We start from the raw sequence: 23,326 nt of genomic DNA on the forward strand, positions 1-23,326 counted from the left end.
CAATTGTTATCAGTGCAATCTTTTAAGAAGTGTTTGAGACCCATATTTGAAAAATTGGTAAATGTTTTGGAAGCATGCAATTATGTTGAAAAAAGAAAAGAAAAAGAAAGAAACAAGCATTTGTTGGCATAATGTTTTAAGAGATCAAACAAAATAATAAATTAAAAACAACAGAAATGAAACCTGACTTAAATCAAATTCTACAGTTTTGATCCTAACAAAAAAATAAGCAGCAGATAACAGCATTTGTATAAGGATACTGCAACTGCAACCTGGGAGAGTCAAGCTTTCGATCTGAGGTGTAAAATGGATATGTTGGAATAAAGAGAGAAAGTTGAAAACTCATCTTAAAAAACAAGACTTACTATTACTCCTATAAGTAGCAGAAGCTCAGAACAATTAGGCTGTGCCACTGCTTCTGCATTTCATTCAACCCGGAAGACACTGTCCAGTTAGTATACTTTACTTCTGCATAACACTCACTAGCCTTAAGGTAGTATGTTACCCATGCTTATTGTACTTACAAACATCAAAACATGAATACTGCTAAAGAGATCATAGTCATTAAATGTGACCTGAATATTTAAGATAGGTAGTATGCATGGTAGTAAGAACTCAGGTATTGATGTAGTAGCTGAGAAAAGTTAATAACTTGTAATGAATTAAAAACACACAAAATCAAAATTCCACACTAGCATCTATTGTTGCAGAGTTAAAAATCCAGCAGCTTCTGGATGAAGTAGGGAAATATTAAAATCAGCAATGAGAATGAAAGCCAGGTGATAGCCAAGTAGGTCAGATGGCAAAGTTTCTCTCAGACTTCATTCCAGAAAGTTGATTTTATATCACACCAATGTATAGCTATATTCATGCCAGGATGCTTGTCATTTAGTGTCCTTGGCATAGCCCTAGAATTCACATTTATGGTTTTTGGTAAATTGTAAGTGCCAGGGTGAATCTTTTCTGCAGAGTGCCTGTAACTCTGGTTTCCCTGAAATAAAAGTAGGAGGAGAGCTAGGTGGTAAGTAGGAAATACAATGAAGCAGGTACTCATAACAGGAATGGGTATGTAACAAGTAATTTTTCACTTATGCAAAGGTCCTTATTCAAAGAAACTAAATATTCATCTTTAGGTGTGAAGTGCAACATTTGTTTAATTTCCAACTTTATGTAAACCATTAAATGGAGTAATTTCTTCAAATGAATTGGAACTTTTTAAGCAAAAATGCCAAGAATGGGATTTGGTAGAAAAATAGCTTCATTAAACTTGGGCAAAAACTTGGGCTTAATTAAACTTGGGCCCTGTTAAAAAAGCTACAGGTGGTTTTAATTTCACAGTAGTTTATGCCCTCCCAGAAACATGAAGACTCTTCAATATTATCTTTTATTTGACTTCTTCCTAAGATGGTAATTGAAATAATACAATTTTTATTGTACCAAAAAAAAGCCTTACAACTTAACTACAAAGGCTAGTTAAATAGGTTATGTAAACTGGCATACTTCTACTGATATAACTGCAGTATTCCGAAACTTGCACAAGTGTGTTGATAGAACTTGGGGGAAATGCAGCTAGCTTATTGCTTTTGGGAAACTCTTCATGTTTCTTAAAGGGATTAAGGCAAGTTAAGACTAAACAATGGAGCACTCTGTCTTCAGTATGCTGTTTATTTATGAGTGAATACAGCAAGTCCTACTGTGGATATGAAACTGATTGAAAATACGTATCTTCTATCATATCAAAACAAATGATGAATCTTAAAATTAGGGACTGAAATTATAAGGCCAAACCAGGATCTTATTTGATTTTTAATGTTAACTAAATAGACACTGAATGCCATGGATGTATCTTCAAATAAGCGATGCGAAGATGGAACAGTCACTGGCTGGCTGGAATTTGAACGGTTCGGTTGTATCGTTTAATCTACACTTGAACTAAGAAGGGCCTGTCACAGTTGGAGTGGATAACGACCTAAGTTTCTGGAGCACAAGTATCCTTAGGCACCTCTCTGTGACTACCAACAAGCCACATACACATGGCCACAGTAAAAAGACAATGATGTTTTAGTTTGCATTTACTTGACTTGCCTTGATTTTTCCCAAAGTACTTTTTTTTTTGTGCCAAAATCCAGCATTTATTTTCCCCCTCTTGTTAGGGGAAGTTACAGCACAGAACGTTTACATGAGCTGTCTTGGACTGACAGGAGGTCACCTGAAACATAGCCCAATAGTTAATCAACCCTTTTGTAAGTCAAAAACAGCATTAGATTTATTTGTAGGATGACAGTTAAATGTATATGCAAATATTGTATATTAAGCCTATCTTGAATACTATGCTATGTGATGCCATAATGGGGAAGAGTTGCATCATTTTAGAAAACTGATTGAAGCATCGGCATGGTCAATAGGGAGAGATCCTGAGGTCCAGGATGGGGAGAGGAGACATGAACCTGGGTGTTCTGCATCCCTAGGCTTGCCTTAGCAAATGACCTGTTATGGGGTTGGTCTTTCTCTCATGGTGTATACTTTTTCTATGGTAAAAATCTCTAAGCATGCATTGTTTCTCAACTAGGGATTTTTTAAAAACAGCCATAAACTTTCCCTAGCTGGGCAATCATTGATTTAGCTCTTTTCAGATCTCTAAACTGAGGTGCAAATAATAGTTTCTGTAAAATCATCTCAGCTTTTCAGTTTGAGGAGCTTTCTGTCTGTTACTTTCTCCAATTTTTCTTTTTGAGTAACAGTACAGATGGGTGCTTATTTAGAATGAACTTCAAGGAGGTGCTGCTTTATTTAATGGAACTAATGTATTGTGATTATACCTGTATAGTCACATGAGACCAAAAAAAGAAAAAAAAAAATCGCATGGCTTTACTCATTTGGCTGACACGGTTAAAAAATTCTAAGCAGAACATAAGGTTTTAATGAGATTAAGAGAATAAGGTTTTAATAAGTGGAGAATACTGAGACTTTGCTTGCTTCCATCTACTAGAAGGCAGCATTAGCTTTTCCAGTGTTTGGGAGCTAATCTTCACTGCATATATATGCATCCACTTGTCATACATCAGGGTGGGAGAGGTCTCTTGCTGAACCTCAGTCTCTCATCTGTTTTCTTGCCTAAAAGGCAAGCAGTTCTCTAACCTGCCCTGGTTTAGCTTTTGCTCTGGCCCAGTCAGAGAAGGCAAACTTGGCATGGAGCAACAAACTTGTTAACTCCACACACACTTGTTCTGTGTAATGAGCTGCTTGTTGATGCCTGTAATGCCCCTTCCTTTCTCCATCCACTTGCTTTTATGTTCTGCTTTGGAAACCAACAGCTTGCCTGTGCACGGTGGGTTTTCCTTAGCCCTTTAAAAATATAATAAATATATATATAAATAACTTTACCTTCAACACACTTGCCAAGCACCCCTGTGCTTCACTTGGCTGATCAAAGTTAAATCATTAAAAACCCATTACACAGTTCACACCCCATATCCACACTACCACATACTTATCTCCACACCTGCATCCCCATCCATTGCCCTCCTCAGAGGGCCTGCCCTTGAAAAAGTCTATGTCAGACCCCTCTCCACCATGTGAAGTCTATCATTTTTTCCCCATCATCCTCTTCTGTCTTGCTGTAGTACCAGAATATCACCTAGCCCTTAATGAAAGAAGGCTAAGCTGCCGCTACCTGGCTCCCCTAATCATGCAGTAAGGCTGGATGCGTGGCCAGTTACCACAGAACAGCTGTGTAGGGTAAGATCACTTCCCCATCCCCAGTAGGTTACCCGTTTGTCCTTGCATCTGGCCTACCTTTTGCACCCAAGCCATTTGTCTGATCCCTGCAGAGGCTTTGCCTCTGCTAACACAACTAGCAGGAAGCATTTGAAGGAACTGCTTAGAAGCCTCCCCCCTGAAGGCTTTGGCAACCAAGTGTGTGTTAGGTTCTTTGCAAGCAGGACAGCTTCAGCTTTTAAGTTATGGGCCAAATATCTGCCATGCCCTGGAGATTACATCAGACCTTGGTATTTCCCCTACAACTCCCATTCTTCAGATTCCAAGGCAATGAAAACGGAGGGGCTGGAGCACATGACTTCTGAGGGGTTTATTTAGTTTGGAGAAGGGGATTTAATAGCGGTCTTCAACTACCTGCAGGGTGCTTACAAAGGCAGATGGTAGAATAAGCAGCAACCGGCACAAGCTGCAGCCACGGAAGTTGAAGTTGAATATGAGCAAGAACTTCCTCACTAGGAGGGTGGGAAGCACTGGAACAGCCTACCCAGAGAGGTGGCGCGATCTTCCTCCTTGGAAATTTTAAGACCCAGCTAGACAAAGCCTTGGGTGGAATGACCTAGCTGGGGAGGGTCCTGCTTTGAACACGGGATGGGACGAGGTGACCTCCTGAGGTTCCCCCCCAGCTGTCATTTTCTGTGATTCTGTAAAGGGAGAGGGCGAGGGGAGCAGGTCTAGTCCCTCCCCTCCTTCCCGAGCCGGCCCCGCGGCAGCTTCTTTCCCCCAGGGCCGAGTAGCTCCGATCCAAGCCCGCCGAGGCCTCCCTTTCCCGAGCACGGCCAGAGGTTCCCGAAACCCGGCCCCATTGCGCGGGGAGAAGGCGGCTCTTCCTCCCGTCTACCCCGCTGGAAAGCAAGATGGAGGCTCGCTGCTAGTGCAGCTGCAGCTCCGCCAGGCTGCAGCCCACCCCCCAACCCCCTCCCTCCCGCTTCCTGCTGCACTGATTGCAATTCCCCTCCATGCATCCGCCCTCCCGCTTCCTCCCACTCCGCCTGCGATTGTCTCAGCGCCGGGGCCGCCCGCATGCACTGATCCCGCCCTGGGGAGGGAGCCGCCGCCCGCGCCCCGCCGCCGCCGCGTTGCATCCCAGGCCCAGGGGTGCCCGCGAGAAAGGAGGCGCGGGCGGGACACGCCTTCCCCGCCCGGCAGTAGCGGGGCGGTGGGGACGGGCTGTGGGATCTCGCCCGGAGGAGCCGCCGCCGCGCGCAGCAGCCATGAGCAGCTCGGCCACCACCGCCTCCACCACCAGCAGCGGCAGCAGCGCCGGGGAAGGGGCCGAGGAGGCGGCCAAGGACTCTGCAGACATCGCGGCGTTTTTCCGAGCCGGTGAGTGCGGGGCCGGGGGTACGTGCAGCTCCTTTGTGAGGCGGGGGGGCGGCTAGCCCGGGACGGCCCCGAAGGGCGCTGGGCTGGAGGCGGCAGGTGCAGGGAGCCGGGTGTGTGTCTGTCAGCGTCAGCCTTTGTGGGTGTGCAGCCGCAGCCCCGGGGTGTCCGGGGTTTTCTCGGGCCGAGGGTGGCGGCGGAGGCTGAGCCTGGCGCTGGCCTGCATGTATAGCTGCCTCCCCGGGGACTGGGTCCTTGTTGCTGAGCTGGGCCGGACCGGGCTCGGCTTAGGGGGAGGAGGTTGTTGACAGGCGGTTGGGATCAAAATGGAGGCCGCTGCCGCCTCCTTTCTTTCCCAGCCACCTGCTTCCCCTTCTCAGGGTTGGGAAAATGCAGACTCACGGCTGGAGAGAGCCTGGGGTGGTGGGTGAGGTGTGTAAAGGAAGGGGCTTTGGAGCTTCGTGCCCCCAGATGCTTAGGGGATGAGGGTTGATTCCCTCCTGTGCTGGCAGGGGCCTGCTCATCTCCCCCTCAGCACTGGCACGGTTGAAGGACAGACCTGTCTGGTTCCCTTTGACTTTGTGGTGTGGAAGAACAGAATGAATCCTGGATGGGCTTGGTGGGTGAGTTTGGGTGACCAGTGCTGCAGCTCTCCCAAATGGCGGCGAGAGACCCCATTGAAGCAGATTTAACCAAAGGTTTTGCAGGTGCAGGCAAAGGTCTGGTTTGTGCATGGTGTCCCACAGGCACCTTCAACTGGGTTTCTGCGGCAGGGCAGAAGGTAATTTTGACCCTTGTCAGGAATAGCCTGTGACAGATGTAAGAAACCAAAATGACTTGACTTGCTTTAGCTCTTGAACTCTATAGTCAAAGTGACTAAAAGGCTGGGTCATAGGACTTGGCTGCTGAAGTCCTGGTGAGTTAGTATCCAGAGGTGACTGTGAAACTCTTGTTAAGAACTGCAGTACTCTGAAATCAAGTCATGCCAGATGTCACAGGAGTTCAGGGCACAGCCTCTGAATCAGAACTTCCTAGAGGCTGCAAGTGAGAGAGGAACAGGGGTTGGAGGGCAGGACCCTGGCCATACTCAGGTTACTCTCCCTTTCAGCATCTGCTCTTACTTCCACTGTATGACATGGGATACCTGGCTAGATGGACCTCTGATCTGACCCAGTAAAGGCAATGCTTATGTTCTTGAATGCTGAAAACCAAAATTGAGCCTGTTTGAAGGAGGACTGGAATGCGGTGTACTTGTGGTCGGGGGAATAACTTCAGTAGATGACATCCCTGTGCTGGGACACAAGGCAATATATACTGTTTTTACTGGGTTTTTCTGTCTCTCTGCTGAAATCAGAAGGAAGCCCTCAAAACTGAATATCCATGCTCTGTTATGGCCCTGTTCTGGTAAAGATGTGCCCTTGAAAACATGTCAGTACTGCCCCATTAATGCCTACAGTTCAAATGATTGTGATGATCTTCCTTAATCATGTCAATATGTATGGTGACATGGCTGGTCATTGAAAATAAAATTTAAAGGATACCCTTCAAGCGTAGGTATAAAAGTGAACATAGATTTATGAAGTGCAAGATAACCACTTCCTTTTCCTGTTCTGGTTGAATGAGAACCAGCAACACTGCAGCTGCTATAGTAACAAATAGGTAAACACATGGAGTAAATGCAGAAGTCCTTTCCCATTAAGATTCTTTAGGACACAATAGGAAGAAGGTAGAGTTGCCTAAAAGAAACTGCTAATGGTTTTCAAGCACCCTAATCTCTTCTGCAGCAGAGGGTTAACAGCTTTTCTCCAGTCCAGTTCTTTAAAAAAAAGAAACAGAACAAAACAAAAAACCCTTGCCTAAAAATAGATAAATGAAAGAAAACTAAAGCGGAGAATGTTCATTAGTGAATGTCAAAAATGAGTAGCAGTTTAATGTAATCTGACAACCTACTTGGCTCATGTGGTAACGTACATAATGGTTCAGATTCCATTCTTGATGGTGTGGGTATAGGCTCAGGATGTTATCAAAAAAGTATTTAATGTGCCTGAGACATTTGCTAGCCGTTGTATCTGAAAAAGGCAAATATAGAGGTTATCTGTTGTGGAAGTGGTACATAGAACAAGAGAATCATCAGTCTTCATTTAGAAAACCAATATCAATCCAATTCCAGTCGGATTAAAATGTGCTCCGTGTTGCTCCCAGGCTTCGTGAACCTGACCCAATGGGACAGTGGCTCTGGTTGTTGTGCTAGCTTATTATGTGGCCCCTGGTCAGGATATATGTCCTCCCCAGTAAGGCATTAAAAAACTGTGAATAGGTTTGGTCCTGTGACTTAGGTTTGGTCTTTGGCCTAGTTTGTGGGCAGTTGGAGTGGAACGAAGGGCAAGAGTATCTGTTGGCTGGCAACTTGTGACATTAAAATGTTCATGGTGACACAAGAGTGCTGTCTGTGTGCACCCTTAGTTGAGTAGTTGGTGTTATTAAATTATATGTGAATGTCAGAGCACCTCTTAGATGTCTAACCTTGGTGACTGTGGAAAAGTAGACTTGAAGTTAGTTGTTACTGAACCAAAATGCAGTACTTGAAATTGATAAGCAGTTGTAAAGTAGCAAGCACTTTTCTTGACTATAGAGTTAGGCTGGGAATGACACTAGGAAATGATATTCATGGTAGGTAGTTAGGCCCAGAGAATACAGGCTAGCACCATTAATATGTTACTAATGGAATTAAATTTAACATAAAAAATGCTATTTTAAACTATGCATACCTTACAGAATGCAAGTAAGTACTAAAAATGAATGAGAAGAAGCATTTTTATATAAGACTAGTTATTTGCTGTTAAAAATTCTTTATTTGGTGGGGAAGTGTTGATACATATGGTTTATTGCTGAAGTATTTTTTTCCTATAATGATCTAGCCATTGAATGGGGCAGTGGTTGAATTATATGATATAATCCTGAGGATGTATTGTACTTGTTCCCTGCTCCTTCTAAGCTTCTTTCTTTGCTTCAGCTACATTGAAAAGGTGACCTTTTCTGACTGTCTTACTGTAGATAACAAAAATATTGAAATATTCCTGATTTGATTAGTTTACTTCTGCTAAAAATAGAATGGTTGGTCCTAGAAGAGAGAATGGATGAGCAGGGCTGGATTAACCCTTTAGTGGGCCCTAGTTAAACAACTTGTGGGCCCCCAGCTGAAGATGAAATTTTTATATTACTTTTTTACACTTAATATGCAAAATAAGCACAACTGGGCCCTTTCTTCACTTAGGGCCCTAGGCATGTGTGCCTGGTTTGCCTATGTGATAATCTGGCCCTGTGCTTGAGCGATAGTAGCCCACTCATGAGACTTCGCCAGCTGGGCATAAAAACACAGGAGTGGTGTAAAGTTCTGTCCCAACCTCTTCACCTGCTCTGAAACCCAGGAGTGTTCCAGTGAAGATGGTCTGAGATATCTTGAGAGGAGCTGCAGAGCGGTATCTCTCTAGTATACTTGAGGGCAGCCACTGTAGATTGTCTGGAACATCTTCCCTGGCCCATTTATGAGTAAGGTCTGTAAGGGGGCGGCGTGTATGTGGCTGTTCTGGGGCATGCGACCACTGTGCCCGTAAATAGATTCTTAGTTTTGCAGGAATTATTAGGAGGACATACTGCTGTCCTGAGCCTGGGGAGAAATATCTGGCTTTTCTGAGTGGGGAGAAAAATAAGAGCCTAGTTCTTGCATTTAAGAGGTTGTGTGGGGCGCATCATGTTCACAGGGTGCAAGTAAAAATGAAGCTAGCTACAATTTGTCACCATCTAAGGAACTTGAGCTACAGTTTCATAGATTTCATAGATTTCATAGACATTAGGGCTGGAAGGGACCTCGGGAGATCATCGAGTCCAGCCCCCTGCCCAAAGGGCAGGAAGTCAGCTGGGGTCATAGGATCCCAGCAAGATAAGCATCCAATTTACTCTTGAAGGTGTTCAGTGTAGGTGCTTGAACCACCTCCAGTGGCAGACTGTTCCAGACCTTGGGGGCTCGGACAGTAAAGAAATTCTTCCTTATGTCCAGCCTGAAACGGTCTTGCAGGAGTTTGTGACCGTTTGACCTCGTCATCCCTTGGGCGCTCTGGTGAACAGATGTTCCCCCAGATCCTGGTGGTCACCCCTGATAAACTTATAGGTGGCCATCAGATCACCCCTGAGCCTGCGCTTTTCCAGGCTAAAGAGTCCCGTGGCTCTCAGCCTGTCATCGTAAGATCTGTTTTCCTGACCTCTGATCATGCGCGTGGCTCTCCTCTGGACTCTCTCAAGCTTCTCCACATCCTTTTTGAATTGTGGAGCCCAAAACTGGACGCAGTACTCCAGCTGCGGCCTCACCAAGGCTGAGTACAAGGGGAGAATGACGTCCCGGGATTTGCTCGAGAAGCATCTATGGATGCACGCCAGCATTTTGGTCGCTTTACTAGCCGCAGCATCGCATTGGAGGCTCATGTTCATCTTGTGGTCAATGATGACCCCCAAGTCTTTTTCTTCTGTAGTGCTAACCAACGTAGCACTGCCGAGCCTATAAGGGTGCTGCAGGTGTTTCCTCCCAGGGTGGAGAACTTTGCATTTTTCGGTGTTAAACACCATGAGGTTCTCGTCTGCCCATTTGCTGAGCTTGTCCAGGTCAGCCTGGATCACCTGCCTATCTTCTGGCGTGGATGCTTTGCCCCAAAGTTTGGTGTCATCGGCGAACTTGGCCAGTCCACTCCTAACTCCAGTGTCCACATCGTTAATGAAGATGTTGAACAGTATGGGTCCCAGGACAGAGCCTTGAGGGACCCCACTGGTTACAGGGCACCATGATGATTGACTGCCATCAATCACAACCCTCTGAAATCAATCACAACCTTCATGAAATCTTCATCAGAATATGTAAAATAAGGCTGTTCTGGCTGAACTGAAAGAAATAGTACTAAATGCAGTTAATTGAATATTCCTTCCTGACATGAGAAAGGGGCCTATTCTTTTCAGTTTGATCAGAGAATTAAGATAAAAAGCTGTCAAGTTCCTTCATAAATGCCTGAGCATAAAACCAATTGTTATGCTCCTTAAACTCTGTCATAAATTGGAAAGAGGGGAAATGCTTGATACCTGTTTAGATGACAGCATAATGGGGCACAAATGGCATCAAAACTAATTGAAGCCAATGACTAGTAAAATCATAAAGCATTTCAACAAACATTTTTCATGTAGCCTGAGGAATGATTGAAAATTGGGGGCTAGTTTCTAAGGAACTTGTTAGCTAGTGATATGCAGATTAGGTTCTTGAAAGTCAGAGCCATGGCAGGAAGGAAGACAGTAAGATCTTTGGGCAGTAATTCTAACTATATAGTGCCGTGCATAGACTTTTTGGCAGAGTGCAAGTCTGGTCCTTGACTGTGGCTCCTATAATAGAACAGTTATTAAGGCTGGATGCCCACCTTAAAATGGGAGTCACCTGAATGACTATTTTAGGGATCATCAACTCAGAGGTTCAGTAACACCAAAAATACTAATAATCAAAAATGTTGCTCCCCACCTTTTCCTCCCCTCCCCATCCCGAGTCAGTACTTAAAACATAGGTGATGGTATCTGACAGAAAAGCAGTTAGGCTTGAAGTGTTAATAGATGTATGAGATGGAATTGCACTTGGGGGAACTCTAGTCCTTCACAAATGAAATTGAATAGGTGGTGATGGCAAAGGCCTGCTAAAGGCACAAAGAATGACCTAAAACTGTGTCAACAGGTATGTTTAATTACTCTGGAAGGTTAATTTTCTTGACTATTGATGAATGTTTGTTCTGATTTAAAAACCGTAGCAAGAGATGCTGTTCTATACCAGGCAGTTAGTTGCTATTTCGAGCAGACAAACTAAGCTAACTTATTATTCATTTTCCACTGTTTTGACAAATAGCTGTCCTTTACCTACTCTTCACATAATTGCTTGGCTTGTCTGCATAATTTCTTCTTTAGCTTGGTTCCAAAATTAGTGTTTCTTGATTTAAGAGAATGCCTACTAACCGGTGAAACTCCAAAGGGGAGATGGTAACTTAAGAACATGAATTCGCTGTGGGTGTTTTCTAATCATCACAGCTCAATGACAAGTGAGAACTAGTAGCGTAGTAAGATGATGTAAAACAAAGAAGCAAAATAACAAAATGGGCTATTGATCCATACAAACAGTTTATAGGGTAAGAGTTCTGAGAGAGCAGTACTGAATTAATAGATTTAGGACTGAGGTTCTCTATCTTTTTTAGATTGAGCCTCAGTAGACTCAAGGCATTCCTCCATAATTTCTGTGAATTGAGCAGCATCCCATTTTAAAAACTAATTTATGGCAGTTCTTTCTTTGTTGCAGCGGAGCAAGGTAGTGGGGGCAGGGCAGTGACAAGGCAGGATCTTGGGCACTGATTGAGAATCACTGATTTAGCATTCAACTGAGAAGTAGATCCTGCTGCTAATGGGTCCATATTGTTCTTGCTGGTGAATTGTTGAGACTACTGTTCTGTGCAAAAAGGATTCAGATAAAATTGAAAATAAAGCATGAAAATCACAAAGTTATCCCTCTCTGATGCTTTTCCTGCTCGAAAAATGATCCAGCAGGACACTTGGGGTTGCACTCTAGTCCCTTCTGGGCACCTGTGCTAGCAGATTTATTATCTTCATAATTGTTGAAGTACAAAAATACTGTTTATGCACAGGTTGATGTTATTTTTGTGCACGTAGCACTATGCATGGGAAGGCTGTGTACATGCCAAGAAATAGAATCAATGTATAAGTATTTTTATTATGGAGACTATCATGCAAGCAACCAAATCTGATTGTTTAAGAGTTCAGAAAACAATAGACTATAACTCTTGGTCCCTTTGTGGGAAGAGGTGCTACTTATGTAAGGGCTTTAAATTCAGTGGGTGTCAGTCTGTCTGGTTGGTGCTGACAGCGTTTCGCAAATGACATAGAAATAATATGCTTGCTGAGAAAAAGCTTTAGAAGGGAATAAGAAACCATTGCAGGAAGAAAAGAGGGATGGGTTGGGGAGAAGGGGAAGTAAACAACAATGATGGAGCAAGGTGCTCTTTTCTCTCGTTCAGCAATAAGTTAAAAAGTGTCTCAAGATCTGTAATGCTTCAGGGCTTAATATATAAGCTATTTAAGAGACCCTTTTCAGGCTTGACTAAATTTATGCAGTAGCATACATGGTATTTTTACCTAGCAAGCTGTAGTCATGAGGCTTAGTTGGCATGACAGTCAGACTAGAAAATAAATGTGAGGCTAGAAGTTACTGGTCAGTAACATCTACTGTCTGAATTAACAACTTGACCTGTTGTGGTCAAATACAGGTTGACCTGTATTTATATGTATAGTGGCTATCTCATGGCCACACTTTCACATGGCCTCTAAACACCATGAGGGATTCAAATACTGATCTTAAACTACTGCAACAAATCACGAAGCTTTGTTGAATAAAAAGTCTGCTTTGTCTGAACAGGGAAAGTGGTCAACAGAAGCATAACCAAGCCTGTTGTGGCTTTTAAGAAACGGACAAACTTCCTTTGGCTAGACTTAAATGACTGATACCTGTGATTTGAAGGGATGGGCAGCTGTGGATATAATTAGACCAGTAGAATGTCACTACACTCTTGTATATGGATAGCAGTTAAGTTGTACTCCTTGCTCAGTGGAAAATTGTGTAAGTGTAACTCTTCTGTAAGAAGACTGAGCTTGTGAATCTTCCTTTAATTAGAGGGCAAATAATGCTCTAGTGAGTTGAGGAAATTACAAACTGTTGTGATACACGGAGCATGTTTGTTGTCTAGGCTTCAGCTAAGCAGCTACGGAAATTTAATAACAAAGTTAACTATACCCCCCAAAAATGGGAGCTGAAATAGCTATAAAGGACCAACCAAGAATTGAGGACCCATTATCCTAGGCACTTAGTAGTAGACTGTCTCTGCTATCATTCCCCCAGTAGGAGCAATAATTAAACAACTGATGTAGACAGGTGGCCACTGCTCTCAGTAGCCTCTCTTGGGAAAAGGGGAAGACTGCAACACTAGACATTGAGCTGTGGCAGATATCAAGGGAATTGTATTCATATTGGAACAGCAAATTAAGGCTAAAATTAAAAACTTTCTGCAGAGAAAATAACTGTGGATTGACTTTGCCTAGGAAAACTATATGGGACTTCCTAGGGCTAATGAGCTCTCTATTTGCTGAAAGGAAGGTGAGGTATGCAGTTGCAGTTAGGTATTGCTAGTTGACCAATTGAAGGAGCCAGGGACATGTAGTTAATATTTACTAGAAGCAGAGGCAAAGGGATTACTTCTAACAGGTGATTACTGTAAGTAAGAAAGGTCACTTCTTTTTTTCTAAGGACTTAAGACACCTGTGTTGGATAAGTAGGGTTGCTTCATTTGATGGGTAAGCCAAAATAAAAATAATCACGTCTCTTTATTTTGGTGACAGAGAGCCTATAATGGATTCATAAGATCTTTGTTTAGTGTAAGGGCTGCCAAGAGACTTTGGAACAAAACTGGGAAATAAGAACCTGTGAAAAAGAAATTACAAAAGAGTACTTTCTCTACAGTTGCTTGGTAAGAGGGAAATAGCATATAAAAGGCTTGTGAAATCAAACACTTGCTACTGTGAAAGGAAGCTGCCATACCAGCAACTCCAGTGTGCTTTCCAAGTTGGGATGCCTATGACAGGAGTGAGATGGGTTCTCAAGTCTAAGGAATATGTATGAGGAGAAAAACTGTAGAGGTTGAAGCTTCATTAAATGTCAAGTCATGATGAGACTTAGCTCTTTTTTTTTTTAATTTTCATCAGAGTTACTTTTGATAGGTTTTCCAGGGGAAACAAGGTGCAATTGGGGAATAATGAAGGTGAAGGAAAAATGTCATATTACAGCCCTCAGTAACAGTCTTGCATAGATGAATTAACTTTGCATAACAGTAATGTAACAGGCCTTTGACAGCTAAAAATGACCATTGCTGACTTGAGAGAAACAACTGGTATTAGTTTCTTAGTGTTTATAATGAGGCAGGAAAAGACAAAAGTAATTTCCAGCAAAGTAATAAGCACCATCATCTGCAAAGCTGAGTCACTTTCCTTTAGGAAGGATTCTGCTTTTGTGGGAAATGTATCACCAACTGGTGGGGGTGGAGCAGTTTTAACACCCAAAAGTAATTCAAGTGCTCTTATACCTATACCAGGAGTGGAAAGGACTGTATTCTCTGGTGCCGTAAAAGATGGAGAAACTAGCTTCTCAGTGTGCTGTACTGAATTACAGAATATAAAAGCAGCCACAAAAAGAGCCAACAAATTATTGTTATGAACTTGAAATAAGGAGCAAAAGTTATTTGTTAGAGATCCTTAAGTTGTTGTCCTACCTCCTGGAAGTAGTGAACAAATAAATAAGCTGTTCACTACTTCTGGGAGGTGGTAGTGCTATGTAAAGCCCTATAGAACTCAGAAAAAATGAAGACAGAAGCCTTGTTTTTAGCTAAGCTGAGTATTTTGCTACTTAGTTTTCTGTCGGCGTATATTTCTTATGTCTGCCTTACGTGAAATATCTCTGTTAACATAAATATGTTGGACGGGGTGTATTAGGCCTGTATGAAGTGGCTAGCGTTTGCTTTGGATTCGGCCGATTTGGGGGACAGTGGTTTGATTCGGTGATTTGAATCGCTCTCCTGAATTGATTGGGTCAAATCTGATTCGGAGATTTGGCCACAGCTGAATTGGCCAAATCTCTGAATTGGCCCCATCCCCTGCCCATTCCCAGCTCCTGGCTTTTTAAAAAAAAAAAAAAGCCTGACACTCAGTGGCTGGTGCCGGGGGTGATCCCTGCTGCTCCCCACTGCCCCACTGCTTTTTTTTTAAAGAGCTGGGGCCAGGCAAGGTAGCCATGGGGGGGACTGGGAGAGTGGGTGGGGGATGGGGGCTGATGGTAGAGCCCCCCATGTAGCATGGGACGGTGGGGAGCAGTGGGGATTGTCCCCCTGCCTGGCTGCAGCCGGTGAATGGGGGCTTTTTTTTAAAGAGTCAGGAGCTGGGGCTGGGCAGGGCAGCCATGGGGTGGGAGGGTGGGAGAGTGGGCAGGGGTTAGGATGTGATTGGGAGCTTGGGTAGCAGGCAGGGGATAGGGCCTGGTAGGGTTCCCCCCATAGGCCCCTTGTCCCCTCCTCCAGCCCCCCCCCAGCCTCCTACTTATGGAGGGGTTCAGCTCCTTGCGGCAGCAGGTGAGGACTACCTGAATTGCTGAAACTTTCTGAATCGTTTCCGAATTGATTTGGAGAGCTTCAAGTAGGTGACACTTGAGTGCCTATATGGTTATTTACCATATAGTGTCAATATTTGTAATAGGAGCCAAACAGAGAGGCTAGGTATTAAAGTCACCCTGTTGAAAAATGTTATAATTATTATTTAAGGCAATTTGCAAAGGCGTAATTGAAATATTAAAAATCTCAGTAGGGAGGAGTAGTACTAGGTTAGCAAGAAGAATCTATAGGTGGGCTGAAGCTATGGTGGGATCCAACTCTGCAAAAAGCATGACCTTGTTTGAGTTGAATCTATGGTGCTTACATCTCCTGTTTTAGGGTGTGTACAGACATTTCTTTTTCACCATTTAAAGTGCTTTATTGCCATGACAACAGAAGTGCATGGTTTTATAGCATTTTAAAAATGGCTAAAGCGCTTTAAATTAACCATTGTTAAATGAGGTATTAAATTTGAAGTGCTTTATTTTAAAACACTTTAGCAACCTACAGCACTTTAAATAACTTCTGTATGCTGGTCAAATTTCTTATGAGGCTGCAGAGTGCTCCCTGTCTCCTAGCCTGGAAAGTTCAGGGAGGCTCAGAGTGCCCCCCCGCCCCCCCCCCCCCCCCAAACAGTGCACTTTTGTCATGTTTAAGAGCACTGTAATTTATAGCGCTATAAAAAGTGGTCTGAATTACAGTACTATAAAACATGCATGCAGCGCTTTTGTACACACTCTTAAGTGCTGAACATACTTGGATAATGCAGCCTCCCTTAGGAAAGGATAGTCACATTACGACAGATGACAAAACACATCTTTTCTTAAATGCTGAATTAAGGGGCTAAATGTCTTGTACTCCTGTTAAATTAAAGGCTCATTTGCTGGTTTGGACTCTTAGTTGTTAATAATAATCATAATAATAAATCCCAACAAATTAAGTGGTAAGTAAACAGAAAAAGCACCTCTCAAGAATGACCCTACTGTAGTACACTATTTCATGCCTATGTTTTGCGGCTGTAGCAGGGCACTAGGGTGCCTGCTACTGACATTAAGAATAAAGGCTGCTGAAGCTCCCTGAGATAGCACAGGTGTTGGTTGCTGGAGCAGCCAGGCTGGTCACATGACCAGAAGGGGGCAGGGCCAGGCCTTTATAAACAGCCCAGGTCAAAGCCTAGCAGCAGTTCCCTTCTGGCAGCCTAAGAGGCAGGAGCCCTGCTGCAGAGCAGAGCAAGGCAGAGCTGCCTGAGCGCCCATGACAGATGGCATGGAGAGGCCTCTGACAGGGAGGCTCGACGGAATGTTATAGCCGGTAGGCTGATTTTTGAGTTAGAGCCGGTTGGCTGATAGCTTTGAGTTGCGGTTGGGCTGTTTGTATAAGACCAGAGGACCGGGAGAGGCTGTAGGGGACGGAGGAGGCCTCATTAGGAGCTCCCCAGTGGAGGCGGGGTGCCCTGGGAGGGCACAGCGATTGGTGCTGGAGCTGGCATTGCGGGTGAGCGCCAGAGAGAGGCACGATGCTGTGGGGTGTTGTAACTCTGGCCCCGTGGGGGGGGCGGTATTCTGCCCAGTGGGGTGCAGGCCCCCAGAGCGGGCAAGGAGCACAAGAAGCACCACGTAGGCCCCCAGAGCGGGCGAGGAGCGCGAGATGTGCCGCGTAGGCCCCCAGAGTGGGCAGGCACATGGGAAGAGGAAGCCCCAAGGAGGGCAGATTAGAATAGGAGGCTCCAGGGTGAGCAATTGGCACCCCACCAGCGCAAAGTCCCGGAGAAGGGCGAGTGTGCGGTAAAAGTCCCGGAGAGGGGCAGGCGCACGAGAACAAGCCTGGAGAGGGGCAGACGTGCGGATAGGGGCCTGACGGAGACAAGGTGCGTACAGAATAGAAGCCGGACAGGGCTGAGCGCGCGGTTAGAAGCCGGACAGGGCTGAGCGTGCGGGCAGGAGCCCGGACAGGGCCGAGCGCGAGAGTAAGAGCCTGGACAGGGCTGTGTGTACATTTGACAGGCCCGGAGAGGGCGTGTATACAATAATGGCGTGAGGGGCGCGTATACTGGAGAGGCCCCGGGAGAGGGGTGCTTATATTGGAAAGACCTCGGAGAGGGCGAGAGTGTGAACAGAAGCCCGGGAAGGGCGAGTATATTGGGCGCGCATATTGAGGGACCCCAAAGAGAGGGGGTGCTTATATTCAGAGACCCCAGGAAGGGGCAAGCATACAGACATAAGAACGTCCGGTACACCAGTGAGGCTTGGCGTGTGCTAAAGGGGAGGTCGGAGGCACGCATTGCCCATAAGGCTAGGGTGCACTGAGTCACCTCATATGGAACAGGGGATAGTTCAACATAACACCGTGTATAAGGGGATCAAAGGCAGCTTCCCTTATAGAACCATATAACAACAAGACATGGCGGGCAAGATAAGAGGGTGGTGGATCGCCTAATTGACACGGTAGGGGCGCTAGAGGGATCATGGCCGCCCCTAGGCCCCGCCCCGTGACAGCTGCCAATGCTAAAAATGAGCTATGGAGTGTTGTAGGAAGGGCAGAGCTCATGAAGTTTTGTCAGGTCTATCTTTGTACACTTGACAGTGTATAGGCATAGAATTGGATATGCTTTCTTCATTTGACACTTTACAAAGGATGCCTGAATTGGTAGACTTGCATTTTTCTGCCTCTGTGATTGCTATAAAGCACAGACACATCCCAGAAGAGTAGCAGCATCAATGGATCTTGTAGAATTTCCCTTGAACATTGCTTAGGCGACCCATTAAAGTGAATGTTTCTCTGAAAGGGAAGCTTCTACCTGAAGGCTGAAGTAACCTATTGAAACTTGAAGGTAGTAGCTTTTCACTCGGTGCTCACTGCTTTCAAGGGTAATGGAAATATCTTCCAGGAATGTTTAAATGGTTAGAAACCTTAATGCAGTGCTGCACTTAACAGTGTCTTTAGTAAACTTACTAGTGGTGATTGATTATCATAACTGAGCTGCCTTGTTGCCAAGATTTTTAATAGCTCCTCTCCCATAAAAGCCCCTTCTTCTCTCCTTGTATAGAAATTGGGCATTTCTCATGACAATCCGGATATGTGGCTGTGCACTTATATGGACTCAAAGCTTCAACCCTAAGGTATGTTAAGTTAATTTGGAAAAGGGATAAATTATGTTTGTGTCCTGAAATAAATATAGGACTAAGACCCTATTTGCGAGACCCACCTAGTTAATTAAGTAAGGAGCAGCAAAATGAAACAAAGTTCAAGTTGCTCTTCAGGTGCTATCATATAATACTAACTGAAGAGAAAATGTGTTCTCTTCCATTTGGATTGTTGCTTCTCTTGCCCTTCACTTCCCCATGTGTCTTGTTACTGACTTCAGTTTTTTGGGTCTGCCATGGTTTTTCAGTTCATGTCTTGCCCCATTTTCCTCACTGCAGGGACTATCCATTGAGGTTTTAAAAAAAGACCCCCAACCACCAACTTAATGGAAAAAATAATTCCCCAGAAAAGCTAGTTTTCCCAGCCTGTGTTGTGTCATGAGAGGTGTGTAGTTGGTCCCTTATGCTCCCACTTCCCTTATATCAACTTCTTTAGCAGAACCAAACCTTCTTGATGGACCATCGTTTCCACTCCAACAGGATAATGTCTTATTTTGTTTTGCCCCTTGCCCCCTCCTTCCTGGGGCCGTGGTAGGGAGAGTCACTTCACGTGGCTTATTCTGGGCTAGGTTCCTCATGTGAATGAAGTCACAGCGCAATTGAACATTAGCTTTTATGAAGCACTGTGACGGCTTTCAAATAGGAATAGTGTGTTGCACTTTCACTTTTGTTTTTGTCCAGAAGTAATAATCTGTGCAGTAGCTAGTTTCAACCATGAGTTACCAGTTTGGGCTAGTGGCAATACTATCAATGTGGGGGAAAGGGGGGCTTCAAGCAGTTTCTCACTGTGGTCTAAAGACTGTGAAGATAAATATAACTGGGGTAACTTATGTATTTAGGAATCCATTTTTGGCTACTGGACATAGAAACTTAGCTTGTCTTCTTTTGTTTGAGCTACTAGTTCAAAATAGTTTTAAAGGGAGATGGAGAGGGAAAACTGACTTTTTTGGGGTTTGTTTAGTGCCAATCTCAACATTGTGCTTTGAGCCACTGTGTGCTGGGGCCCATTATTCATTACAAGAAGATAATGACTTTCACATTTGTGGGGAGTGGAGGAAATAATACCAACATTATCTCAAGTCAAATACACAGCTCGGCCAGCAGAAAGCCCTCAGACTAATGTTCTTAAGTATGGAGTCAAAGTTGTACCCTTCATGGTGTAAAGCAGGGGTGTCAAACATATGGTCCATGGGTCAGATCTGGCCTGCAGGCCACTCTCTCCAGCCTCCCAGGCTGCTGGCAGGCCACCAGAAGTTGCAGGGTCATAGCCTACTGTGGAATTAAGGTCACTTTGGCCCTGCTGGCCATGACCCTTGGTGGTGAGTTTTGGCTTGTCCCTGCTCCCCCCCCTGTTTCTTGGATCTCCCTTGCAACCTCTGGATCCCTTGCTGCTGGGTGGTCATAGCACCCCTGTGTCTTTGGTTGGATCCAGTCTATGAGGAGCCTTGCAGTCCACATCAGGCCCAGGGTCTCAGGTAAGTTTGACTCTGGTGTAAAGGAAACAATTATGGAACTGATACAGTTAGAGAAATGAAAGAGGAGAAGGATCTATAACAGTAATAGTGTACAAAGTACAATGAACACAGGTGAATAAGAGTAATATACAAGTTAAATTGCTGTTACTACTCTGCCTTCTCTAACCTTTCCCCTCCGGTTCATGTCAAACACTTAATTCAAGTATGGACCCACTGCATGGTCTTTACTTGAAATGATAAATTCCAAGTTGATAATGCAGTTTCAAGTGTTGGATGTGATGTTAGCACTTGGGTAATACTGCAATACAATCACACTAGTAAAAAAAGTGAAATTTCTGTAATGTAGCTAAAGTGTCAATGGTGATGAACCAATATTAAGAAACCTTGCTTGAGCTATGGGGAAATAATTATTCAGCTGAGACTTGTTCATGTCTCATTAAGAGTAAGTGACAAGAAAAAGTTTTTAATTTGCATGTAAAGTCTGTTTGATTATTGAAGCCTGAGTGTTCGTTGTATCTTATAGGCAGGCAAGGTTCTTTGAGTTGATGTGATATCTCTTATTAGACAACTAAACTTTGTAAGCTTTGGGGCATAAACACCTTTTGTCCGGCATAGGGAGAATCTGCTGATGTTACATAGCTTATCTAAGATAGCATAAACATTTGGGGTTGGCTTTGGAAGCTGTGTAGAGAAATAAGAGGGTGGTAAATTGCTTAGGTAGTTTATGATTAACAATGAGAGAGAACATAGCTTCATACTTTGGTAGACTATTTTATTAAGACAGTTTTGGGCTTCATAAAACTGAAGTTCTGCCCTCTTTTGGCATGGAAAATTCTTGTCTATGCTGGAAGATTGTGTCAGGGCAATTTTTCCTAATAGTATGACTTCTCAGACTGAGCCAAATCATTTTAAAAGGAAGCAAAAAACTAACATAATGCTATTCTTGATTAAAATCAGATTTAAAATAAAGGTACTCTGTCCATTTTAAACAGCCTGATGCCGAAATGGTAGAGTAGAAAAATGACTTGGTAAAAACCTTGCAATGCAAGATGAGAGCTTGTACTCATTTATCTCTTGTATGGCTTTGATTTCAGATTATCATTCAGCAATTAATATAAAAACTCCCCAGCATTTAATTAGCTCTATAGAGGGTTTGCGTGATGACTGACTACTGTCGGCCTGCTTTTTAGGTGTCTGGCTGGCAGTGGCTTAGAAGAAATACCATATATTGGTTTCTGTAAAAACTTACCTAACAAGCTTTACATGCTTTAGTTGGTGCTTTAATAAAACAAAAATAAAACGTTTTTTATCAGTGACAGCTTGGTTGAAGTGCTGTGTGAAAGAATGATAGAAAACAGGGCCTGGAATGAGCTTCAGGAGGTCATCTAGTCCATGCCCCCTCTGCTCAGTGTAGGATCATCCCTGTTTAACCTGTCCCAGACAACTGTTTGTCTCATAGGTTCTTAAGAACATTCAAGGATGGGGATTCTACAACTTTTCTGGTTATCCTGTTTTGATGTATAACCATCCCCTAGCACCCAACCTAAACTTCCCAGGCTGCAATTTAAGACTGTTGTTCCAGTGTTGCCCCTTGTGGCCACAGAGAATAGTCACCATCCTTCTGTATAATAATAATCACCCTTCAAGTGTTCAAAAACTGTTACAAATCCTATCTTGGTCATCTTTTCCTCAAACTAAACTGCCTTTCAGCCTTTTCTCTTAATCTATGTTTCCCAGGCCTCTATTAATTTTTTTGGTAGTGTTGAGGTGACGATATTGTGATGGTCCAGGAGATATTTGAAAGACAAGAATTTTTGTAGGTGGTATCTTTTATTGGACCAACTACATATCAACTTTGTGGTTGGTATATACACAGGCAGACTTTTGGGTATCACAGTAGCCTTCCTTAATTTTTTGTCGCACTCTGCTGGACTCTTTCCAGTCTGTCCGTATGCTTCTTGAAATTTGGAGCCCAAAACTTGATGCAGTACTTTGGGTGAAGTCACACGAGTGCTGAGTAGAGCAGAAGGATCATATCCCTTGATCTGAAGAAGTTCCCTTGACCTGAAGAGTGCCTGTTGCCTGTTGCCTGTAGTCTGAAGTCAGGCAGAAGGCAGGGCAGGGTGGTACGTTAGTCCATGCATAGGCATTCATTTCTACCACTGAAAATTTCTGTGCAGCTTGTAATGGACAGACATTTTATTGAGAGAGGAAGTGTAATGTGTTTCAGCTTAGATGCCCCCTTGTCTTTGCTTTCCATGCTTTTAACCAGAGCAGGGTCACCTTAGTCTCTAAGGTACCACCCTGCCATACCTTTTGCTGTCCCTCGACTTCCAAGTGCTGTTCCTGTTGTTAATAGAGCTCAGTATACTGTTGGCTTTTTTTTCCACACAGTTGGCTTACATTTAGTCTATGGACTACTGTTACCCAAGGTTCTTTCCCTCAGCATTGCAGCCTAGCCAGTCCCCCCCCCCCCCCGTCTGTATTTGTGCATGCAATTATTCCTTCTCAAGTGCAGGACTCTGGACTTACTCCTGTTGAATTTAAGGGCATTTAGAGATGGAACAGTAAGAAGCACATGTTGCTGTTTGGGTAGCAGTGCCCATGGGGAATTGAGCAGGAGATGGGGCAGCAGTGCTTGTGAGGAATCGGGTAGCAGTGACAGTTATGGATCAGATTGGGGGGGAGGGCAGCAGAGGTGTACACAGTGGATACAAGTGGGAGGGGAGGATGGGAAGACTGCAGGCAGTCCAGGCTCAGGTTGGGGAGGGCAAGTGGCGGGGACAAGTGGGAGGGTTGTAGGAAGAGGAGCAGGTGATACAGGAACAACATATGAGGATCCCCTTGGTGTGGCTGGGGCAGACTTAAGATCACCCTCTAATAATTAGATCTTATACATGGAAAAATATAACAAGCGTATAATTTTCCATTTATAGAATCTTATTATTGGAGGGTTATGTTATATTTGGGTAAATACAACAGTATGGTATGTGGGGGTAATATTTCATTTGTTGGGGCTTTTGATTCAGTTGGAAGTCCTGGAAATGTTGAACTGAAGTGATTTACCCACTAAATAAGAAAGGTTGAGATCTTCTTGACACAGAGAGAGACCTTTCTACACTTGTGGTGAAAAGCTGAACAAATCAGTGAAGTTAAACTACTCCTCAGCATGACTTAGAGGTGTTTTAGAGGTGCTGTATAAACTAAAATAAAAAGGGTAAGGCTGGGAGGGTAGAGTCCATGCAGGACTTGTTTGCTTCTCAGGGGCCGGGCTGTTCTGAGCAGGCACAGGCAACCCCACACAGGCTGCAAGTGGCTACAGTGTGGGGTGGCGGCC

The 23,326-nt window shown here is 44.1% G+C and overlaps 1 protein-coding gene across 4 annotated transcripts in view; it reads left to right on the top strand.

Moving 5' to 3' along the window:
* Nucleotides 1–4,667: 4,667 nt before the first annotated feature.
* The window catches only part of TRIO (trio Rho guanine nucleotide exchange factor), a 394,215-nt gene continuing 375,556 nt past the window's right edge, over nucleotides 4,668–23,326 (top strand). Inside the window, exons 1-2 of one of the 4 annotated variants that reach the window (XM_090049850.1) lie at nucleotides 5,034–5,100; nucleotides 18,418–18,490. Coding sequence is in view for 1 of the 4 variants with exons in the window: in XM_090049848.1 (XP_089905974.1) it covers nucleotides 4,734–5,100 (367 nt within the window). In the remaining 3 variants the exon portion in view is untranslated. Of the gene's footprint in view, nucleotides 5,101–18,417; nucleotides 18,491–23,326 lie in introns of all 4 variants that reach the window. The other 3 variants (XR_016442705.1, XM_090049848.1, XM_090049849.1) reach the window with 3 other exon arrangements.

The sequence above is a fragment of the Crocodylus siamensis genome, chromosome 5 (genome assembly GCF_052110815.1).
Source record: "Crocodylus siamensis isolate JL-2025a chromosome 5, ASM5211081v1, whole genome shotgun sequence".
NCBI lineage: Eukaryota > Metazoa > Chordata > Crocodylia > Crocodylidae > Crocodylus > Crocodylus siamensis.